The 23,860-nt window shown below is 41.6% G+C and overlaps 1 protein-coding gene across 5 annotated transcripts in view; it reads right to left on the reverse strand.

The window, feature by feature from the left end:
- The window catches only part of AHI1 (Abelson helper integration site 1), a 176,110-nt gene that overhangs the window by 18,861 nt on the left and 133,389 nt on the right, over positions 1 to 23,860 (reverse strand). For 3 of the 5 annotated variants that reach the window (XM_030556374.1, XM_030556373.1, XM_030556372.1), the window contains 3 exons: positions 21,872 to 21,937; positions 15,683 to 15,845; positions 14,156 to 14,256 (listed from right to left, as the gene is read on the reverse strand). In XM_030556374.1, coding sequence (XP_030412234.1) covers positions 14,156 to 14,256; positions 15,683 to 15,845; positions 21,872 to 21,937 — 330 coding nt within the window. The remainder of the gene's footprint in view (positions 1 to 14,155; positions 14,257 to 15,682; positions 15,846 to 21,871; positions 21,938 to 23,860) is intronic. The other 2 variants (XM_030556375.1, XM_030556376.1) reach the window with 2 other exon arrangements.

The raw sequence follows: 23,860 nt of genomic DNA on the forward strand, positions 1-23,860 counted from the left end.
ATGATCACGCACCATTTTTTCCAACAGGACTCCTGCCTCATTCAGTGCACAGGCTGAGCAGTGCTCACTTAATAAGCAGCTATTCAACATTTTGCTTTATCTTCATTGTTCAGAATGTGGCCTTAGGCCTTATTTACTGCATATTTTTCAAAGCCTGCTATGAAGTCAGAACGATTAATTTCCTAATTGGCTTTTTCATGGTTCTCATCACTATAGGATCCAAGTGCTTCATAAACACTAATTTATTCATCTTCACCAAACCCCTTGAGGTGAGATGGTCGTGTTCCCATTTTACAGATCTGCGCTGGGGCACAGGGAGATTAAAGTATCAAAAGTATCCATTAATTTTGGGTGCCCAATTTGAAATGTCTATGACCTAATTTTTCCAGAGATCTTACTGTTATATTGGACTTCATATATTCAAGCATAGCTCCCATTGACTTCAGTTGCAGCTGTGAGTGCTCAGCATTTCTTCAAATCAGACCCTCAAGCCTCAAGTCAGGCACCCAGAAAATTAGGAACATACATTGAGTGACTACCCATTGGAAAGTATGGTTTAAGTGTCTTGCTTAGCATCACAAAAGAACTCTGGCAGAGGCAGGGACAGAATCCAGTTCTTCCGGGGCAGCATTCGACTGCCTTAAGCATGAGACCATCTTTCTTCTTCCTGCAATACTCTCCCTCATTTGTTATACATCTTCCAACTTCAGAAATCAATGAATACAGGGCCCACAGACAACATCCATCCTGTGCAGTAAATATGGCTGAAGTCGTGCGGAAAAAATAGTAGAGACTAATAGACTGTAAGGCCAGAAGGGATTTTTGTGATTACCTAGTCTGACCTCCTGCACAGTGCAGGCCACAGAACCTCACCCATTCACTCCTGTAATAGATCCATAACCTCTGGCTGAGTTACTGATGTCCTCAAATCATGATTTAAAGACGTCAAGTTACAAGGAATCCACCATTAACTCTAGTTTAAACCTGAAAGTGACCCATGTCCCATGCTGCAGAAGGAGAAAAACAAACAAACAAAAACAAAAAAACAGAGCCACTGCCAATCTGACCAGGGGGGAAATTCCTTCCCAACCCCAAATATGGTGATGAGTTGGACTCTGGGCATGTCAGCAAGACCTACTAGCCAGACACCTGGGAAAGAATTGTCTGTTGTTACTCAGAGTCATCACCATCTATTGTCCCACATTTGGCTGTTGGGGATATTTGTTACTAGCAGTAGCAGATCGGCCACCAACCATTGTAGGCAGTGTCATCATATGATCCCTTCCATAAATTTATCAAGCTCAGTCTTGAAACCAGTTAGGTTTTTTGCCCTCACTGCTCCCCATGGAAAACTGGTACAGAACTTCCCTCCTCTGATGGTTAGAAATGTCCATCTAATTTCAGGCCTAACTTTGCTGATGGTCAGTCTATCTCCATTTGTTATTGTGCCAACACTGGTGCTTAACTTAAATAACTCCTCTCCCTCCCTGGTATTTATCCCTTTGATGTATTTATAGAAAGCAATCATCTCTCTCCTCAGCCTTGGTTTTGTTAAGCTAAGCAAGCCAACCTCCTTAAGTCCCCTAAGGTAGGTTTTCCATTCCTCTGACCATCCTAGTAGCCCTTCTCTGCACATATTCCAGTTTGAATTAGCCTTTCCTAGGGCAGGTTTACACTACAAATTTACATCAGTGCAGCTGCGGTGCTGTAGTACATCTGATGAAGACAGTCTAAGCCGACGGGAGAGAGCTCCCTTGTCGGCTTAATAACTCCACCTTCACAGGAGGCGCTGGCTATGTCAGCTGGAGAAGCTCTCCCACCAGCCTAGAGCTGTCTACACAGGGGGTTAAGGTCGGCATAATTATGTCGCTCAAGGATTTTTCACAGCCCTGAGCAATGTAATTATAACAAAGGTCTCACCAGTGTCTTGTACAATGGTCTTCCTCCCTGGGCTCCTCATCTAATCTCAGATTTTCCCCTGCCCTGACTCCATGTCTCAGTCTCTTTGCCCAGTCTGCGACAGATCTGCCCCCATACTACAGCTCTCTGTCAGATTCTCCTTCCCCTGCCACCACCTACCTCCCACAACTGGTTCCTAGTCCAAGTCTTCTCCTCCAGGGCCTTCCCAGTCTTCACCTCTCCCCAGATCCAACTCTAATCTCCTCAACTGGCATGAGTGTTACTCCCATCCCCACCAAAAGCCAAATAGCTCTTGGTCCTATCCCCATTTCCTTCACTAGCTCCCAAACTTCCCAAATACAGCTTCCAGTCCCAGCTGCTAGCCCCGTGGCTCACAGTCTCTTTGCCCAGCCAGTCCCAGTCAATCCTCTAGCTCCCAGTCCACTGCCCGACCACCAAACCTAAATCACTGTTTCTCTCCCCCAATCATCTAGGAATATGGAATGCAGACCAGACCCCTACCGATCAAATTTGAAGATGACACAAAGCTAGGAGAGTTGTCAACACTTTCGAGGAGAGAGCTAAAATTCAGAGGGATCTTGATAAGTTGGAGAACTGGGCTATAGACAGCAAAATGAAATTCAACAAACAAATGTAAGGTCCTACACTTAGGGGAGAAAAACCAAATGCACAAATACAGAATGCAGGATAACTGGCTTGGCAGCAGCATTGCTGAGAACAATCTGGGAACTGTGGTGGACCACAACCTCAACACGGAGTCAGCAATGTGATGCAGTTGCAAAAAAAGTAAATGCAATTTTATGATGCATTAACAGAAGTCTAGCATGCAAGTCATGGGAAGTGATAATATCACTCTACTCAATTCTGGTTAGACCTCAGATGAATTAATGTGTCCAGTTTTGGTTAGCAGTGTATAGAAAGGATGTGGAGAAACTGGAAAGGATCCAGACATGAACGACAAAGATGATCAAAGGGATGGAATACAAGCCATATGAGCAAAGGCTGAAGGAACTGGGTATGTTTTGTTTGGAAAAGAGAAAATTGAGGAAGGACATAAGAACATAAGAATAGCTGTATGGGTCAGATCAAAGGTCCATCCAGCCCAATATCCTGTCTACAGACAGTGGCCAATGCTAGGTGCCCCAGAGGGAGTGAACCTAACAGGTAATGATCAAGTGATCTCTCTCCTGCTGTCCATCCCCATCCTCTGACAAACAGAGGCTAGGTATGATAGCGGTTTCCAAATACTGGAAAGACAGCCATAAAAAGATGGAAAAAAGTTGTTCTCTTCTTGCCACAGAGGGCAGGACAAGGGGCTCATACTACAGCATAGCAGAGCAACAGAATATACTCCAGCCCAGGGCTATGGAGGCTTAGAAGGACTTTCCCTGTAATGGCTGCTCCCAGCTGTTCTGACCTCGGGTGGGGTTGAGTACTGGAACTGAAAAGCATCCTGTGCTCTCAGTGACCCCCTGCTGGCACTCAGGCAGTGAGAAAAATAAAGCTGTCTGATTCAAATATAGAAGGGACAAAAGCCAAACTGTGGGAAGGGAAGAAATAGTTTGGGACAAGAAGTCTGATAAGACTGGGACAGAATCATAGAGTTAGAAGGGACCACAAGTGTATCTAATCTAACCCCCTGCCAAGATACAGGATTTGTTGTGTCTGAACCATCCAACACAGATGGCTATCCAGCGTCCTTTTGAAAACCTCCAGTGAAGCAGCTTCCACAACCTCCCAAGGCAGTCTGTTCCATTGCCCTACTGTTCTTATAGTTAGGAAGTTTTTCCTGAGATTTAATCTAAATCTGTAAAAGCAGCAAAGAGTCCTGTGGCACCTTATAGACTAACAGATGTATTGGAGCATGAGCTTTCGTGGGTGAAAACCCACTTCATCGGATGCAATTTTTGCTGCTTTTACAGAGCCAGACTAACACGGCTATCCCTCCGAATCTAAATCTGCTATGCTGTAGGTAGGTATTATTGTCCCAATAATGCAGATGGGAAACAGAAGAAAGATACTTTCCCAAGGTCACACAGAAAGCCCGTAGCATAGATTTAAATAAGAGGACCTAGGTCTCTTGGTTCACAAACCTATACTCAATTATAAGACCTCATCCCTTCCTCCTCTAAACTACAGTTTAAGTTTTATGAGTTGCAGAATGCAACCTAGATCATCTCCCAGAGATCTAGGAGTGTGCAGGGGTCCTCTGAGTACAGATCCCTCCATGCCTGCTTGGAAAGGGAAGACATTTTTCTCTCCATGGTAATATACTCTTCCTGCCTAGAAACATGTAGATGGCTCCTGTAGAAAATGCTGTCATGAGTTTTGGAGACAAGGCTGGGAGGAGTCCATGCCCCCACTTCCTGATAATTCTGCCTTATTTCTCCCCGTTCTGGGCCCTCCAAACACTTCCCCATTGAATGGACAATTGGCAGGGAACTCTGTAAGATGAATCCTGTGGAGTTTTCTTGCCCCTCTGGTCTCTTTACTGTGATGTAGTATGGCCCAAAATTACTTGTATAGACAGCTGATGTTTTTTAAATTAGACTTAGCCTGGCATATATATTTCTGAAACTATCAGTTCAGTTTTGTATGTCGAGTAAAGCACAGGGCTTCAAACACAGTGGAGATGCAGAACTCAATTTTTTTCTTCCCTGTAAAAGATATTTTTATGATGAGGTTTTGTTTAGTGCCAAACCTAATTTAGCACTTAAGATTCTCCAGCTATGAATGCCATAGCATTTACAATTCAAGAGGCAGGGAAGCAGACACTCCTGACTGGAATGAAATGGGTTACAGTAGCTTCTGTTAGTCTGGGGGTCACAGCTTCAAGTCATTTCTCATCTGGTTGTAGATCTGCAGAAAAATCTCCACAAAATCGGCCAGCCCTGTTCAGTAAGAGGCTGCAAGAGCCCAGGAAGCAAGCAATGGGGAGAGAAGGAGAAGCTGGCTTGTTCCTGTCTGCTCTTGCTACTGCTACCCAAGCCCTGCAGTAGCTTTTCTTTTCTTTCATCTCTCCTCACAAAATGAGGAACTTAAAGATGGTGAAGATCAGGCTGTGTAGACTTCATGGTCTCAACACTTAACAGTGAGTGCTTATCAGTTTCACACCATCTGTAAGGGGCACCTTTTCACAGTACCCTCCCTATCTAAAGCCAGATGCAGTTTCCTGTTGTGATTCAACTAGCATTGTAGGATGCAAGCACAAAGAATTAGGTAATGGAATATATTAAGGCCATGTCTACATGAACACACTCAGGTTTCAGGGTTTCAGACTCTGCCCCCAAAAGTAACAGAACGCCACTAGCCATCACCTACAGTCCCCAACTAAAACCTCTTTAGCGCATCATCAATGATCTACAACCTATCCTGAAGGACGATCCCTCACTCTCACAGATCTTGGGTGACAGGCCAGTCCTCGCTTACAGACAGCCCCCCAACCTGAAGCAAATACTCACCAGCAACCACACACCACACAACAAAAACACTAACCCAGGAACCTATCCTTGCAACAAAGCCCAGCGTCAACTCTGTCCACATATCTATTCAAGGTATACCATCACAGGACCTAATCACACTAGCCACACCATCAGAGGCTCATTCACCTGCACATCTACCAATGTGATATGTGCCATCATGTGCCAGCAATGCCCCTATGCCATGTACATTGGCCAAACCGGACAGCCTCTATGCAAAAGAATAAATGGACACAAATCAGACGTCAAGAATTTTAACGTTCAAAAAACAGTCGGAGAACACTTCAAACTCCTTGGTCACTCAATTACAGACCTAAAAGTTGCAATTCTTCAACAAAAAAAACTTCAAAAACAGACTGCAAGAAAAAACTGCTGAACTGGAATCAATTTGCAAACTGGACACCATTAAATTAGGCTTGAATAAAGACTGGGAGTGGATGGATCATTACACAAAGTAAAAACTATTTCCCCATACTAATTTTTCCCCTACGGTTACTCACACCTTCTTGTCAACTGTTTGAAATGGCCATTCTTATTATCACTACAAAAGTTTTTTTTCCTCCTGGCTGAGAATAGCCCAGTTTATTTGATTAGTCTCGTTACAGCTGATATGGCAAAACCCATTTTTTTCATGTTCTCTGTGTATATATATCTTCCTACTGTATTTTCCACTGCATGCAGCCAATGAAGCGGGTTTTAGCCCACGAAAGTTTATGCCCAAATACATTTGTTAGTCTCTAAGGTGCCACAAGTACTCCTCATCTTTTTTTTTTTTTGAAGGTACTCAGGAGACTTAAGGCAAGTTAGCTAAAGTTGTGAAGTCAATGCACCTAAGTTACAACACATTATTCAGGAGTGAAGTGGCCTTAGTTTGCTGTAGCTCAATTATCAGGTACAGTTAGAAAACAGTTGAAAACACCAGATTAGGGAGAAAGGTGTGCCCCTCCCCCACTCAAACCTAGTGAGTGAATAATCTAACTGGAAAAGTGCAAATCAAAATGTTAGTAACAGTGGCTACTTTTGAATAGAGACATTTCAGCATGACAAGAGAACTGAATATCTAAAGATAGCATCATAACAGATCAAAAACAAAAGGTGGAGTGTGTTAGGGTCTTATCTTGTCCATCAGAGAAATACCATTTACAGGTAACAAAAACATCTGTTCTCTCTGGATGGATCTTAGCATCATTTCCTTCAGAAACAAATACAATTATTTTTCCAAAAACAAGAGATGTAGCTATTCTGTCAAGAACTGGATTTGCTGAGATGTGTCTGTCATACGCAATGTCTAGTGGTAATGCGTGTGCAATATCACTCAGCAGCTTTGCAGATCTATTCTAGGGAAGCACAACCCCTGTTAGCCCAGGAGGTGGCATTGCTTCTAGAACAGGGGTCGGCAACCTATCAGAAGCGGTGTGCCAAGTCTTCATGTATTCACTTTAAGGTTTCGTGTGCTGGTAATACATTTTAATGTTTTTTAGAAGGTGTCTCTCTGTAAGTCTATATATTATATAACTAAACTGTTGTTGTGTTGTAAAATAAACAAGGTTTTCAAAATGTTTAAGAAGTTTCACTTAAAGTTAAACTAAAACGTTAATCTTACGCCGCCAGCCGGCTGCTGGTCTGGGGTTCCGTTCACCTAGGCTGGCACCAGGCTGAGCCGGCCCTGTGGCTGGGACCCCGGCTAGCAAGGGTCCGGAAGCCAGAACTCCAAACCGGCAGCGGGCTGTGTGGGGCTGGTGGCCGGGAACCCAGATCGGCAGTGGGCTGAGCAGCTCAGCCCACTGCCTCTCAGGGATTCCATCCGCCAGCTCCTGCCAGCTGGGATCCTGGCTGTTGGATCCGCTTAGCCCCCTGCCAGTCTGGGGTCCCGGCCCTGCCCACATACAGTGGGTACCTACCTTCTCCCTGGGTCTGGCCCATTCTCTTCCTCTCTCTGCACTGAGCTGAGGGTGGGAGTGCACTGAGCACAGGGCTGGGGGTGAAGGGTCTGGCCAGCAGCTAGAATGAGGGAGGGGGTTCAGGGTTGGGGCAGGAGGTTTGGGTGTGGGGTACTTATTTGGGCATCTCCCATTTTGTGTGAGGGGTACAGATGGGAATGGGGGTGTATGTAGGAGCTTCTGTTTGGTGCTCAGGGTGGGTGTGGGGGTGTGGGGGGTGCATGGGGGCTGGTATGTGGGGTGGATGCAAGAGTCAGGGCAGAGGGATGGGGGCATGTGAGGGGGGTGCAGGTGTCAGGGCAGGGGGACTGTATGTGTGGTGGTGCCAGAGTGAGGGCTGAGGTCGTGCGGGGTGTTGAAGGAGTCAAGCAGAGGGCTGGGTGTGTATGAGGGGGGTATGCGGCTCAGGACAGGGGCCTGTGGTGTTTGCGGGGCTGGGGGGTTCAGGGCAGAGAGCTGGGTGTGTGCGAGGGCGGTCAGGGCAGGGGGCTGGAGGGGATATGCCCCTATTCCACCAACCCCTCCCCAAGATTCCTGCCCCGGCTTCTTCTCTGCCTCTGCTGGGAGCAGCGAGCACGCAGACTCTACTCCTTCCCAACCCCCTCTCTCGCAAGGGCCATCAGCTGATCGGCCGGCAGGGAGGGACAGAGAAGCAGAGGAGGGGCAGGAACCCAGCACAGGCTGGAAGAGGCAGGAGAGCCGGCAGGAACAAGCTTCTGCCCCCTGCCCCCAACGGGGGGCAGGGTGGGGGGAGTGGAGGGCGGAGAAGAACAGGCCGGGCCGGGCAGGATTTTTAATGGCATGCTGCTGCCTGCCGGGACTCCTGCAGGCAGCAGCGTGCCATTAAAAGTCAGCTCGCGTGCCGTCTTTGGCATGCATGCCGTAGGTTGCAGACCTGTTCTAGAAGAACAGAACTTTAAGTGTACTGAACAAGGCTGGACCTTGCATTATAGGCATTATTGAAACACATTCTGATCTGATTGGCTAATACATTTGAGGGAGGATTATATTCTATTTTTGATGAAATTCAGTGAAAAACTCCAGCCATAATATGTCAAAATAGTCTTGAATAATGTTCCCAATCACTCTCAGTTAGGAGGCCTGATGCAGGAGGATGGTCCCTACACCATGAAGAGCCCCAGAGACTTCAGGGGTCAGCCCACATGGACTCAATTGCAAGACCAGCGCCTGAGAGAGTTCATGGCCATACCTGCTTCTGGTGGTGGGGAAGGGAAGAGTATTATTTATTTTTGTTTATTCAGATTTATAAACATAAAGAGTGCTTATCCTAAACTCTGGTCAACCTCACATAATTAACTTTCAGAATAACACTAACATAGATTTAGAGAATGATTAGTACTGCCCCTCTCCTCCCAAAAGAGCAGAGCAAGTTCACAAGTGCTTATACAAAAGGAGTTCCTAACTAAATTTTAAACTTTGATTAATAAAAAGAGCCCTGTAACCATAGGCCATGAAAATTCTGAAAGGATTTTATATTGGCAGTTAGATGTATGTTGTAAGTAAAGATGAATATGAGCTAATTTTGTGGCTCAGGAGTTAAGTAATTCAAAAGGCAGGAGAACAAAGTTTTACATCAAGTTGTTATATTATATATACAAAGTGATAATGCCCTCCCCAAAAACACAACTGGATCTAAGACTGCAACAAAATGGTTCGTATTTGCATGACCTCCAGTGGTCTTTAAGAAGTAACATGCTTTGCCACTGATGTGATTGTATTAGTTCATTATAAAATTCTAGGGCTCAGACTGATGATTGCAATACATTTAAACTGTCTCTTGCCAGCAACCAAACCATCTCAGTAGTATCTTTTTTGAAGGGTTTAGCCATATGTGGAATCCTGTGACCCAAAACCCATTAATCTTCATTTGCTTTTTCTGAAGGTGCACCCAGTCAGTCAGTTAGGACTTAAAAATATCAGAGAACAATCACACTTATGACGGCTCTCATGTTAACGGTACTTGTAATCAGAATTAATTTATATATTTGAGCATTTCTCAAAAAGCACATAAAGCACATAAATGATAGAGCTGGTCAAAACTCTGTCTAAACATTTTTGAAATAAGGTGTTTTTTGGGCCAAAACAACAACAAAAAATAGTTTTGATCATATTTTTCTAGTTTTCAGTGAAAAAAATCAAACTGTAACGTAAACATTTCAGTAAATATTCAAATGTCAAAATCTTTCACATAATGGTGGTAGTTTTTTGTTTGGGTGTTTGTTGTTTTTATTTGTTTTGGGGTAAAATTCATAGGATATTTAAAAAAAATTTCCCAAAATTTCCCATGAAAAATAATTGGCACTATTTGATCATCTCTAATAAATGCTATATTTATTGACTTCTTTAGAAAGTTCAGGCGAAAAAATAAAAGTAGCAGCCAGAATAACTGCTGTGTACTAACTGCTATTATAAAGGGATTGCCATACTAGTTCAGGACATCAAGCTGTGGTCAATCTAGTCCAGTATCCTCTCTCTGACACTGGTCACTACCAAAGGCTTCAGAGGAGCACGCAAAAAACTCCAGGAACAACAGTTAAAGCATAACCTGCTGTCATAAACAGATAGTCAAGGGTTAATAGAACAGAAGTACTTCATGTCTCTTTTGCCTGTAAAGGGTTAAGTTCAGTGAGCCTGGCTGTCACCTGACCAGAAGACCAACCAGGGGATAGGATACTTTCAAATCTTGAGAGAGGGAAGTTTGTGTGTGTGCTGTTAGTTTTTGGTTGTTGTTCACTCTGGGGGCTCAGAGGGACCAGACGTGCAACCAGGTTTCTCTCCAATCTCTCCGATACAGGCTCTTATAAGTTCAGAATAGTGAGTACTAGGTAGATAAAGAGAGTTAGGCTTATGGTTGATTTCTTTATTTGCAAATGTGTATTTGGCTGGAAGGATTTTAATTTGTACTTGTATACTTAGGCTGGGAGGGTATTCCCAGTGTCTATAGCTGAAAGACCCTGTACCTATTCCATTTTAAATTTACAAAGATAATTTTTACTGTTTTTCTCTCTTTAATTAAAAGTTACTTGTTTAAAAACCTGATTGGTTTTTTATTCTAGTGTGAGACCGCAGGGGACTGGGTCTGGATTCACCAGGGGATTGGTGGGGAGAAAGGAGGGAAGGGGGAGAGAGAGGCTAATTTCTCTCTGTGTTAGGATTACTGTCTCTCTCAGAGAGAGTCTGGGAGGTGGAAGAGAGAAGGAAGGGGGAAGGTGCATTTTCCTCTCTGATTAAGATTCTAGAAGTTTGAATCACAGTGATCTTCCAGGGTAACCCAGGGAGGGGAAGCCTGGGAGAGGCAACAGTGGGGGAAAGGGTTTACTTTCCTTGTGGTAAGATCCAGAGGGTCTGGGTCTTGGGGGTCTCCGGGCAAGGTTTTGGGGGGACCAGAGTGTACCAGGCACTGGAATTCCTGGTTGGTGGCAGCGCTACAAGTACTAAGCTGGTAATTAAGCTTAGAGGAATTCATGCTGGTACCCCATCTTTTGGACACTAAGGTTCAGAGTGGGGAATTATACCATGACACGTGCTCATAGAGAAGTTTCTTTCTAGGATTCCCTAGTTAGTGCATGGCTGATGCATGTATGATGGTTTAGGCCATACTTACAGGATGGGAGACTCTATCCTGGGAAGCAGTGACTCTGAAAAAGATTTGGGGGTCATGGTAGATACTCATCTGAATATGCTTGCCTAGAGTGACACTGTGGCCAAAAGGCCTAGTGAAATCCTTGAATACATAAATGGGGGAATCTCGAGTAGGAGTAGAGACGTGTTATTACCTTTATTACCTCTTTTCCTGAAGAAGAGCTCTATGTAAACTCAAAAGCTTGTCTCACCAACAGAAATTAGTCCAATAAAAGATATTACCTCACCCGCCTTGCCTCTCAAATATTCCTGGGACCAACCCAGCAACAACAACAATGCAAACAACTTTCTGAACAGTTTACACAATCTCCTAACTCATATTTTTCTCCATTTAACCATTTTTAAAATCTCTGAACAACTTTTCTCTCTGCTGTATTTTTTTTGAGACAGGATGACTAGAACGGAATGCAGTGTTCCAGGGAGGGCATCAGATATATAATGGTGGTATAATATTCTCAATATTGTATTTTTATCCCATGCTAACATTTTGTTTGTTTGTTTTTGACCATGACTGCACACTGAATGGTCCATAATGATGCCCTGTTCATTACTGCACATGCTTGGTAAATTTAATTTTGGAGTAGACTCTAAAGATTAAACATACACACACACACAAATATTTCTCCCTGAAATATTACTGAAACTGCTACTACAAAAGAAATTATTAAGAACATATAAAAATGGTTTCATTTAAACAATATGGTCTTAAAAAGAAGTAAATGACCCCTCAGACTGTGGGTGGTGCTCCTTTACCAAGTTGCTTATTTGTTACAAATTGGGTGTGATTGATGCTCACTTTTATACTAAAAGGTGGTTGTTATTCAATAATCTAATTAGATTTACTCTGGATAAAAAAGAAATCTCAAGACAAACACAAAAATAATCTTTTTTAACTCTAACTACGATAGATCTTTTCCCTTTCTAATTTCTGTGTGTCTTTGATAAACAGAATTTCTAAAGGTCACACTGATGATCTGATTAGGCTATCTACAGCTGGAATAAGAAGATAGTGGAAACGGGCTAAGGTTTCCAATGTCTATCAGTGTAATTAAGCAACAAAATGATAATGCAGATATTGGGAAAATCCACGACAGTCTATAAACATAAATTATTCACCATTCAGTCATATAATACCTTTTACTATATTTGTGCCAGTATGCTTTACAATAGAGTATACATTTGTATTTAATTTATGTTTGCCATTTGGAATACTGTTTTGGCTATGCATTTCTCACACATTTTTATAGTGAAACAGCTATGAAGTAAAGAAGCAACAGAAATATTTCAGAATTATTGTTTCTGGTCAATATACGATTAATTTTACAAAAATGTAATTAGAAGTATTCAGTAAGTGGATTTATGATAATTGTTGGGTTCAGCAGAGCTGAGTGAGTAATGTGTAATAAATAATTTATAAGATTTCACCTCTCTCTTCCCCTACACAAAATGTTATGTCTACATGAGGAGGTTCCAAACAGCTCTTCGCGAATATCTGAACCTCAAAATTTGCAATATGTTGGTAACATAAGTTTCATGATATTTTCTTTGTTTGGATTATTTATCTAACTAAGTAATACAGTACAAATTTTGAATCTTACAATCAAACAAAACTTGAACTTCATGTTGGAAAATATTTGAAAATTCTAAGTTAATTTTTTTGTAAGTATTTGTTAGCAAAGTTTGATTACATGTTCAATTTTTAAATTCTTACTAATATTCACTGAACTTGTTTCCACTATTCATTATGTATGTTTACTTTTGCTAACAAATTATCCTATAGTTTAAGACTAATTTTCACCCATTCTTCAGAGGATGTGAATATCACTTATCAAAAGGTTCTAATCTATGCTGTATGGAAATGCGAACATCACGCTGTCTGCTTTACACACATCCTTCCCATATATTCTCATATCTTACTGTTTGTGATAAACCAACATGGTATTCCGTTCCCTTCTTATACAATACATTTTCTCTACTTTGAGCTGGGACAGCTATTTGTGCCTTTGTTCTAATTTCTGCACGCTGAATTCACTTTGTTAAGCTTTAACATTGTGCAACAGCATGAAAACAAGAACGCCACAATGAATCAAACATATAATAGAGAATGTGATATATAGGCAATGATGCACAGTGTGATGAGTACTTGCCAATCGTATATACACCTTGGGAATGCTTATCTAATAGGTACAGGCAGGATTGTTAACACACCTCTATGGTAGGATATCTATATATTGGCTGGTGAACAACAAAGAGTTATTTTACTTATAAAGTGGTTTAATGATTAAAAATTACTTTTATAAATGTAAATTTCAGAAATGTGTTAAATATTTTCAACAGAAAATAGGTTTCTTTGGAACAAAAAAAATGGGATGAACCTGCAGAAAGAGAAAGGGATCAGAAGAAACAGTATTCTGCTTCTGTTTATGGATTTCCCTGTATCTCTGTCCTTCACTCCCCAAAATGAGACATGTAATGTAATAGGCCGAGTCAGTGTAGATTCCTCTTCCCAAATCACCTGGAGTGAGAGGAGGGACTTAACGCCTTTTGAATAAAAATGTCTGCTGCTCAAGTAAGGTTTGGATGTGGCACATTGCTCTGTTTGGTGAAGAGGCTTTATGGTACCAAATGTGTATGCTAATTAGGAAATTATTACATGGATTGAAAACTTCTTCCACCAGTTATATCATAGGTGTTATCTAAGCCATTTGATAAATATGAAATTTTACAGAACTAGGAGTATAATTTTGAAGATATATACACACGTTTTGTGGAGGTTGTGTTGCCCAAAAGCTGAATGCCGATATCTAAAAAGTAACTATGGGGGATAGTCCTCTATAAATTCATCTTCATACTCCTGCTTCAATATCTATGTACCTATGCTTATGTTCCTGCCCCCTTTGAAGTAAATGGGAGCTTTGTCATTCATTTCAATAACGCTTTGCTATTGACTTCAAAGAGAGCAGGAGAAAGCCCAGCAGTTAATTGACAAATCATGGAGGTAATTGGATGTAGGCAACAAATTTGCATTTAACACATCTTAAAACACAGTTGTTTGCCTAGGGAAAGATTCTGAATGTTCTGTATTATATTAAAAATCAGGAAAATTAAAATCCATATTCTACAGTTTATGGTCCCCTCCTCTCAAATAATTACCCCATGTGGCGCTGGACATCTTACTTCTGCTTCTGTCTGTTCACTGTGTAGAAGAGTAGGATCTGGTACTAATTCAGAAGATTGTTCCTTTTCATATTCAGCTAAAAATATAACACGATTCAAGTCACCATTATGTTTTTCATGAAAATGATGCAATTAAGAATGCAGATAATAAAAATGTGAATGGTAGTGATATTATTATTATCTAGTTAACACTGAGACATTAGCTTTGCCAGTCAGAAAATATTTTTCATAATTTTTTCATTAGAACTTTTGCTTTTTTTAATTAAAATTTTCCAATAAACTCTAGTCTTTAGCATAGTTGTGACCACTACAATCATAAATGCTCAGCAAATATTAAAAAAGGATTAGACATTTATATGAGTGAAGAGTAGCATGTGTGGTTATAGCAACTATATTTCAAAGGCTATAAAAAAGTAGCATGCTCACTGCTGGTAATGTATAATACCACAGAATAATATAAGAGGGTCACCAGATGAGGTAAGGACAGATCTCCTGAAGTTATTTAGCACAGCTCATGAGGTTTGTTATGAGATTTCTTTTTCACCTTTCCCAAGCAGTAAAGGCTGCTGCTGAAGATTAGATCCCAGATATCAACCTTTGGGCTACTCTGGTCAGGGAATTTCTATGTTCTAAACACCAGCATCATCACTTATTTAGAAAAGAAAAATTAGATAACTGTAATTCTTATTCTCTGAAGAGAAAATCCAAGTGGATTTCTACCCTTGAATCCATGCTTCCAGCACATAGCAGACAGATATTCCATAACTGGAAAGCTCTGACCTGATAGGGAAACCCTAGCAGCACTGTGTACATCACTATGCCAGAGGGGCTCCCTAGGCTGCTCCCTATGTTCTACAATCAGCTTTTAGTTTAGTTATGTTTTGAGATTCAGGATGCATCAGTGTTCTATAGAAGTTGTTTTTAATGGCTAGGACCAAGTGGCAAATTCTGAGTTTGTACCTGGGACTGCTGTTTTAACTGGCATTCCTCTTTTAAATCCTTAGAATGGAACTGAATTATTGGGGAATGAGATCTCTCCACCGGAGAGGGAAAAGGTTGTGTAACTTTAACAGGTAAGTTAATGTTTAGAAGCCTAAGATTGCTGAGTCCAGGAGCTATTACCAAGTGGAAGTTTCAGATGCCTGTGAACTATTTTGATGCTGTGGGAGCCCCAAAGAGCTGCCAAGATACTATGTGAACCAGGTGGTTGTGTGCGGGGGGGAGGGAGGAGGTGGTGAGTGAGGAAGGAGGTGGTTGGTAACTGCAAAGATACTGTGTGAACTGGAACGTGAGACTGCAGTGGTGATACTTTTGAAAAGTACAAAGTGCTACATGTTAACATGCTATTTTATTCATAATTTCTGCATCACAGTAAGTTCTTGATATGTCATGTGTATTGTATAAACATATGTATTCAGAGTAATAAAGCAGAATAGCATGGTAAAATCTTGGACCATCAGTTAAACCCACACCGGTATACCAGGAAGAAAGCAGTAAACTTACTTTCACCAGCCACATAATTAGCAGGAAAATAGCCTTGCTGTCCATTTGCTAGGCTGCCAAACCACCAGTTATCATTATCTTTGTATAACACTTGGATAATGTCACTGCGATGGATGGTTAGCTCATCTGATCGATGCGCTGTGTAGTCATAAAGAGCCACTACCTAAAAGAGAGATAAGACCACCACATCTTTATCACAACTGTGCCACAGAGAAAAAAGCCCAACATTCACTTCCTCTTGCAGAAAAGCAGCTGAAACCAAAGCTGCACTTTGGTAAAAGCTGAGGCTGTCTCAATTTTTGCTAATGGGATCAGGGGTGGTGGGAACGCAGCAGGAGAAGCAAGATAAAGGACTGTGGGATGGAAGAAATGGTTAAGAACATTCAATACACTAAGATTAGCTTCAAAACAGCAGCTGTTAGTTTTATAAGCAATTGACTTGTTAAGAAAAACAACAAAAAAACCCTTAGTACATTCACTTTCTCAGAATTGTTACACCACTTTCAGATCCAATTCTGTGTGTGTGCACACTAAACATATATGTTTGAATAAATACTTCAACAATATGACTGTTTTACTAGATGGAAAACTCCAATGGAACAATTTCATTATAAAGCTTTATTCTGATCCTCTCATTTATTTGTAATGTTTCGTTTTGAAACAAATATCTGTTATAAACATTTGTACATTGGGTCCACATATTATCTACATAATAAAGCCATTTGCCTTTGAAACATATTGCGCTGCTGCATCAATACTTCCACTAGAAAAAATTTTAATAGGCTTCTCCCACCTTTCATAATACATAGAATACACAACCACCAATCACAGACTTTCCGACTGTCCTGAAAATAAAAATACCATGGATCATTTCTTATTTAGCTTCCCCAACTATATGATCAGGGAGTGATTTCTGTCCCATTTTGACCAACAAAAGAGTAGAAAAGAGTAAAAACAATAGAAGAGGTCTGAACAGATAGGAATCTCCACCCTCCCCAAGACATAATTATGTTATATTTTACACAAACTATTTTTGCCACCAAAGCATACCTGTATATCAAAAACAGCGACCAGGAATAGTAAAGAAATTGAAAAGGGAATGCTTCTATAATCATAAGTTTAGCGTGGTACTTTGTGATTTGGCCAGCCTCAAAGCATTAAGATCAGTTTAGCTACTATTAGACAGGAATCTATCCAAACTTTCACTTGGCTACCACTAGCATATCTAAGGCCTGGTCTACACTATGAGGTTAGGTTGAATTTAGCCACGTTAGGTCAATTTTATAATGAATGCGTCTATACAACCAACCCCGTGCCACCAACCTAAAGGAATCTTAAAATCGACTGCTGTACTTCTCCCTGACGAGAGGAGTAGCACTAAAATTGACCTTCCTGGGTCGAATTTGGGGTAGTGTAGACGTAGCACTGTGCAATTCGATGGTCTTGGCCTCCTAGAGCTATCCCAGAGTGTTCCAATGTGACCGCTCTGGACAGCACTTTCAACTCTGATGCACTAGCCAGGTACACAAGAAAAGCACCGGGAACTTTTGAATTTCATTTCCTGTTTGGTCAGCGTGGCAAGCTCAGCAGAACAGGTGACCATGCAGTCCCAGAATCACAGAAGAGCATGGACTGAATGGGAGACACTGGATCTGATTGCTGTATGGGAAGAAGAATCTGTGCAGGCAGAACTCCGAACCAGCAGAAGAAATGCTGATATATATGCCAAAATCACACAGGGCATGGTGGAGAGAGGCTACACCAGGGATGCACAGCATTGCGTGTGAAAATTAAGGGGCTAAGGGAAGCTTACCAAAAGATAGAGGCGGCAAATGGTTGCTCCAGGTCAGAGCCCCAGACATGCCGCTTCTACGATCAGCTGCATGCCATTCGGGGGGGGGGGGGATCATACCAGTACCCCAACACTCTCCATGGACACCTGGAAGGTGGCAGCCTCAAGCAACATGAATGAGAATTTTGTGGATGATGAAGAGGAAGAGGAGAATGAGCAGCAAGCAAGCAGAGAATCCATTCATCCCAGCAGCCAGGACCTTTTCCTCACCCTGGAACCAATATCCTTTGGGACCCTTATGGCAGAGAAGGCACCTCTGGTGAGTGCACATTTGTAACAAAACTACAGGGTTTAAAAGCAATTGTGTTTAATGTTTGATTTTCCCTGAGCAATTGGGATGCATTCACGGCCAGTACAGCTAATGGAAAAGTCTGTTTACATGTCTGGGGATGGAGCGCAAATCCTCCAGGTACGTATTCATGAAGCTCTCCTGGAGGTACTCTGAAAGCCTTTGCAGAAGGTTTCTAGTGAGGGCTGCCTTATTTCATCCTCCATGGTAGGACAGTTTACCACGTCAAGCCAGGAGCAAGTGGTCTGGAATCATTGGAGCACAAAGCATGGCAGTGAAAGGTCCTGGGTTTTGGTCGCATTCATGCAGCATTCAGTCTTTATCTTTCTGTGTCAGCCTCAGGAAAGTGATATCATTCATGGTCATCTGCTTGAAATAGGGGAAGTTTTGTAAGGGAACAGTAATCCCCTCTGTTTGGTGATCCCCGACACATTAGACCCCAGGCATGCTGGGCTGTTTGCGCTTGGCTAAAAGGGATCATCCCGGAGATAGCCACACTGAGGAGAGGGTTGTGCTGCACATCCACCCCAAAACTGCAGCCCCTCCTTTTAAATGGCAAATACAACCAGCATTGGTTGCTATGAGAAAGGAGGGTGCTGCAGTTTGAAATCATTCCCACATGTTATGAACGCAGAAGAAGCCAACTCCATGTACCCCGAAATCTGCTGCCCAGCCATTTGTGATGTGTCATCATACTGGCAGGTGCTTAATATAAAAGGCAAAATGCAACCTTGTATCTAAAACACGTGCTGTTTGCTGTGAATTGCTTGATTCACTGTAAAAGTCTCCCTTTTGTTCTCAGAAAAGTATCTTCTGTAAACTCTACTCTCCCTTTCTTTTCCTCCCTCCAGCTGCAAATGTTTTTATGCTCCTCGCATCAACTCTGTCCCTGAGGTTATCGCAGATTAGAAGGCGAGAAAAAACGCACTCGCAATGACATGTTTTCAGAGCTCATGCAGTCCTCCTGCCCTGATAGGGCACAGCTGAATGCATGGAGGCATTCAGGGGCAGAGGCCAGGAAAGCGTACAATGAACGAGATCGTAACACACAAGAGGAGATACTGAGGCTAATGGGGGAGCAAACAGACATGGTGAGGCATCTGGTGGAGCTGCAAGAAAGGCAACTAGACTATAGACTCCCGCTGCAGCCACTGTGTAACCACCTGCCTTCCTCACCAAGTTCCATATCCTCCTCACCTAGATGTCCAAGAATGGGTAGGGGAGGGGTGGAAAAGCTCCGTGCACCCAGCCACTCAACTCCAGGCTATGGCCCAAACAACATAAGGCTGTCATTCAAACAGCTTTGATTTGCAGTGTGGCTACAATAAGCAATGTGGCCTTATCCTTCCCTCCTCCCGCACCCTGTTATCAAACCCTGTATACAATTGGGCTTCCTTTTACTAATCAGCATTGCCAATGATCTCAAGGTTGTTTTTTTTTTTAAATAAATAATGAATGAATGGATTCAGAACAATAGGGACTTTATTTCCTGTGCCAGCTGTGGTCGAAAGGGGGACGGGGATTGGCTTACATGGAAGTACATTCACCAAAGGGGGTGGGTTTGCATCAAGGACAAACACATAACTATCACACCGTAGCCTGGTCAGTCATGAAACTATTTTTCAAAGCTTCTCTGATGTGCAGCACTCCTTGGTGTGCTCTTCTAATTGCCCCAGCATCTGGCTATTGAAAATTGGCCACCAGGCGATCTGCCTCAACCTCCCACCCCGCCATAAACGTCTCCCCTTTACTCTCACAGATATTATGGAGCACACAGCAAGCAGCAACAACAATGGGAATATTGGTTTTGCTGAGGTCTAACCTACTCAGCAAACTGTGCCAATGACCTTTTAAACGCCCAAAGGCACATTTTACCACCATTGTGCACTTGCTCAGCCTATAGCTGAACTGCTCCTTACTGCTGTCCAGGCTGCCTGTGTATGGCTTCATGAGCCCTGGGAGCCAGGGGTAGGCTGGATTCCCAAGGATAACTATTGGCATTTCAACATCCCCAATGGTAATTTTCCAGTCTGGGAAGAAAGTCTCTTCTTGCAGCTTTCCGAACAGCCCTGAGTTCTGAAAGATGAGAGCGTCATGCACCTTTCTGGACCATCCCACGCTGATGTCAGTGAAACAGCCCTTGTGATCCACCTGTCCTTGCAACACCATTGAGAAGTACCCTTTGCAGTTTATGTACTCTTTGGCAAGGTGGTCCGGTGCCAAGATAGGGATCTGTGTTCTGTCTATCGCCCCACCACCATTAGGGAACCTCATTGCAGCAAAGTCATTCACTATGCCCTGCACATTTCCCAGAGTCACTACTCTTCTTAGCAGAAGAGTACCGATTGCCCTGGCTACTTGGATCACAGCAGCCCCCACAGTAGATTTGCCCACTCTGAATTGATTCCCAACTGACCGGTAGCAGTCAGGCGTTGCAAGCTTCCACAGGGCTATCGCCACTTGCTTCTCAACTGTCAGGGTAGGTCTCATCTTGGTATTCCTGCGCTTCAGAGTGGGCGAAAGCAACTCACAGAGTTCCATGAAAGTGGCCTTATACATGTGAAAGTTTCACAGCCACTGGGAATCATCCCATACCCCCAACACTATGCGGTCCCACAAGTCTGTGCTTGTTTGCTGGGCCCAGAATCAACATTCCTCTGGATCAACATACTCCAACGCCGCCATGATATCCCAATTGCCAGATCCCGTGCCTTCAGGAATGTCTGTACCCATGTCCTCCTCACAATCTTCCTTGTGCTGGCGGCTCCTAGCTAGGGTCTGCACATACTGCAGGATAATGCATGAGGTGTTTGCAATACTCACAAAAGCAGCATAACGCTGAGCAGGCTCCTTGCTTGCCATGCTATGGATAACCCAGGAAAAAAGGTGCAAAATGATTGTTTGCTGTTACTTTCACGGAGGGAGGAAGACTGATGACATGTACCCAAAACCACCTGCCACAATGTTTTTGCTCCATCAGGCATTGGAAGCTTAACCCAGAATTCCAATGGGCAGCGGGGACTGTGGGACAGCTACCCACAGTGCACCACTCCGTGAGATGATGCTAGCAATGATATTGAGGACGCACTCCACTGACCTAATGCACTTAGTGGGGACATGCACAATCGACTGTATAAAATCATTTACTAAAGATTGTTTTCTATAAAAATTGATCTAATTTCGTAGTGTAGACATGCCCTAAAGTACCAAAGAAACTGAGTAACTGAATACCTCCCTCTCAATTATACTTCTCCTCTCCACATCAGGAAAGGCAATAATATGATCAAAACCAACACTGCCAGTGTAAAATTTAGATGGATGCAGCTTATATGATCACATCGAGCAAGAGGTGCTCTCACAATACCAACTAACTGAGAAATGCTAGGACTCCTTGGAGATAATGCTGTGAAAACCAATAGGTCACTTACGGTAAAAGGAACATAACTTGAGGTAAATATTCAACAGAATGCACAAAATGAAAGGCAGACCAGAAGAAAGTGCTGTTATTTTTGCAATGTCTTATAGTAAAATGTTCAGTAGTTGTTCAATATCTGAAAAAAATTACAAAAATCTAATGACTTGACAAACTTGCAACATGCTTAAAAGAAAAGCAAGACAAATAAAAAATTTAGGTACCATTGTATCCTGAATTGTGATTGGTTTAGGGAAATTAGGGAATCACTGATTAAAAATAGAAGTGGAAGTTACCATTATTTTCATTATCCCATTAGAGATATTTGAATTACAGCTGGGCAAATAACTGATTTTCTGGTTTGCTGGCAGAAAAAAAATTAAGATATGGGTTGAACCAGACCCCAAAATTCCAAAAACTTTCAGGAAATAAAAAAAAATATGTTCTGGGTAAAACAAAAAAAAACAAACCCATGTCCCTCAGGCAAAATGTTTGGTTTCCAGGCATTTTTAAAGGGCTAGATTTACAAAACAGTCAGAGAAGGAGAAGTGATAGTGGTGGTGTAGATTAACATTTCCAAAATTATACATACAATGTGGCAGGGATTGAAACAATAAACAATTGCATAATACGTACTCTCTCTTGCACTGGTATAGAATTATTTGCTCCTCTCATACATGTTGTAACCAGAAGGTCATCACTCTAAAATAAGACACTATTTTAACAGCAGCATGCAATATTTTGGTAAGGATAGTTTTCAAAATGAGCACTTGTCAGATACTGTAAACACAGCAATGCACTGTAATAAATATTAATTTTTGTTTTTCCAAGGCAAAATGCAAGTGATATTGGATAATATTTCTAGTAGTATTGATTAAAAGATATTTAGGAGAAGATTTAATTAAAACTTCTTTGCTATATGCACCCCACTAAAGACAATTCCTTATGGTAAGAAAAAAGGCTGTTAATGAGTACTCATTCTGAGCTTGCCTGCATTACAAACTACACAATGCTGGCTCATGGAGATGATGCAGTGAATTTCACCTCTAATTATTATGCTGAAAATAATTTTATATATATATATATATACACACACACACACACACACACACACACACACACACACATAGGCTCATTTTTTGTTGATTTGAAACAAACAACTTTTTCACTGCTGGTTCTTAACAGCACTTTGCTGCCATTATTCACGATCGTTTCACTGAAATAAATGGAATATTAGATATAACTAACATTTCAGCAATGCTACAAGTGTGCTTAAATTTGGAGATACCAGTACCTGGAAAGTCTGATATAATTCAAGTAGCAGAACTACAAACCTCTGGCAGATTTCTCCGAATTTAGAAGCATTCACTGAAGGTAGATTTAGAATTGAATAAATATGAAAAAACTATTTTTTTCCACTATACTGAAAGCAGTTCCCTCATAGTAACCAAATCGATACAAGGCATTTGTCAGTGCTACTGAAATAGCAAAGGTATCAATTGCCTAATTTATTAAAGGAGAAACCAGATTCTCCTGAATTTTGTGTGTGCTGAAGAGGGCATATTAAAACTCAGAACAGAAACATTGTGCACATGTGTGCCAGCATGTAACCAGGGTGAAAGGGACTAAGATATTTTAATGGAAGAATCAACAATGGGCATTTGGAAGTGATGTTTTTACCCACAGCAGATTGTGCTAAATTATAAACCAGTTTAAAATTTATGAGAAATCTCATTCAACCTCCATTTCTTCCATCTCACACTCACTTCAAATGTTTTCAGAACTTAACTTTTTCTCTTTCCTTTTCTTTTAAAAAAAGGTCTTTTAACTTTTTTTTTTCAGACAAATGAATGCACATCTTAAATGTGATGCTGCTTTTATTTTCCCAGTACTGTTTCTATTAGGCTCTCAACACGTCTTTTTCAAAGGAGCATCATTACAGCAATCTTTAGCAAGGAGAGTAGAATTTGTGGTCTCCTCTGAAATCTCAAGTGACCTGCATTCCTGCCCTTGCAGAAGTATAATGCACTTTCACATGATGACTAGTCTTAACTCATCTAGGAGAGGGATACTTGGTAACCATGAAACTTAAGCTTCTCTAAACTCATCTCCAGTTCATTTATGAAATACAATATATAATATGCAATATGGCTTTACTATATTGACCATACATTAATAAAGTATCAAAACAAATAGCTGCAATCCATTTTTACATTTTACTAACATATCTATACCTACTACCAAAGTGCTACTGAATTTTTGTAGAGTACAAACAGAGTAAAAACCCTTTAGGTCTCATCTGATAAATATACAGGCTCTGAACACATCACATCTGTATTACAGTACAGTTTAAGTGGCTTGTAAATGGCATACTGGTAGTTAACACAGCCATGCAGGTTTCAGCCTATTCCTCATCTTTCATTCTCTGAGCAGAGAGAACTCTGCAGGCAGTGTGTTTAGCCTGGAGGGTGGGAGTTGTTGCTCAACAATGATTCATCAGGATGATTATTATTAATATCTATGTAACTAGTTAAGGAACTTATATAGCCCCCATTACAATATTGAATGTTTCTCTCTCTTTTTTGTAACGTATTTGTATTCTGTAGAAGGTCTCATCACATTCTC

The sequence above is a fragment of the Gopherus evgoodei genome, chromosome 3 (genome assembly GCF_007399415.2).
Source record: "Gopherus evgoodei ecotype Sinaloan lineage chromosome 3, rGopEvg1_v1.p, whole genome shotgun sequence".
Classification (NCBI taxonomy): domain Eukaryota; kingdom Metazoa; phylum Chordata; order Testudines; family Testudinidae; genus Gopherus; species Gopherus evgoodei.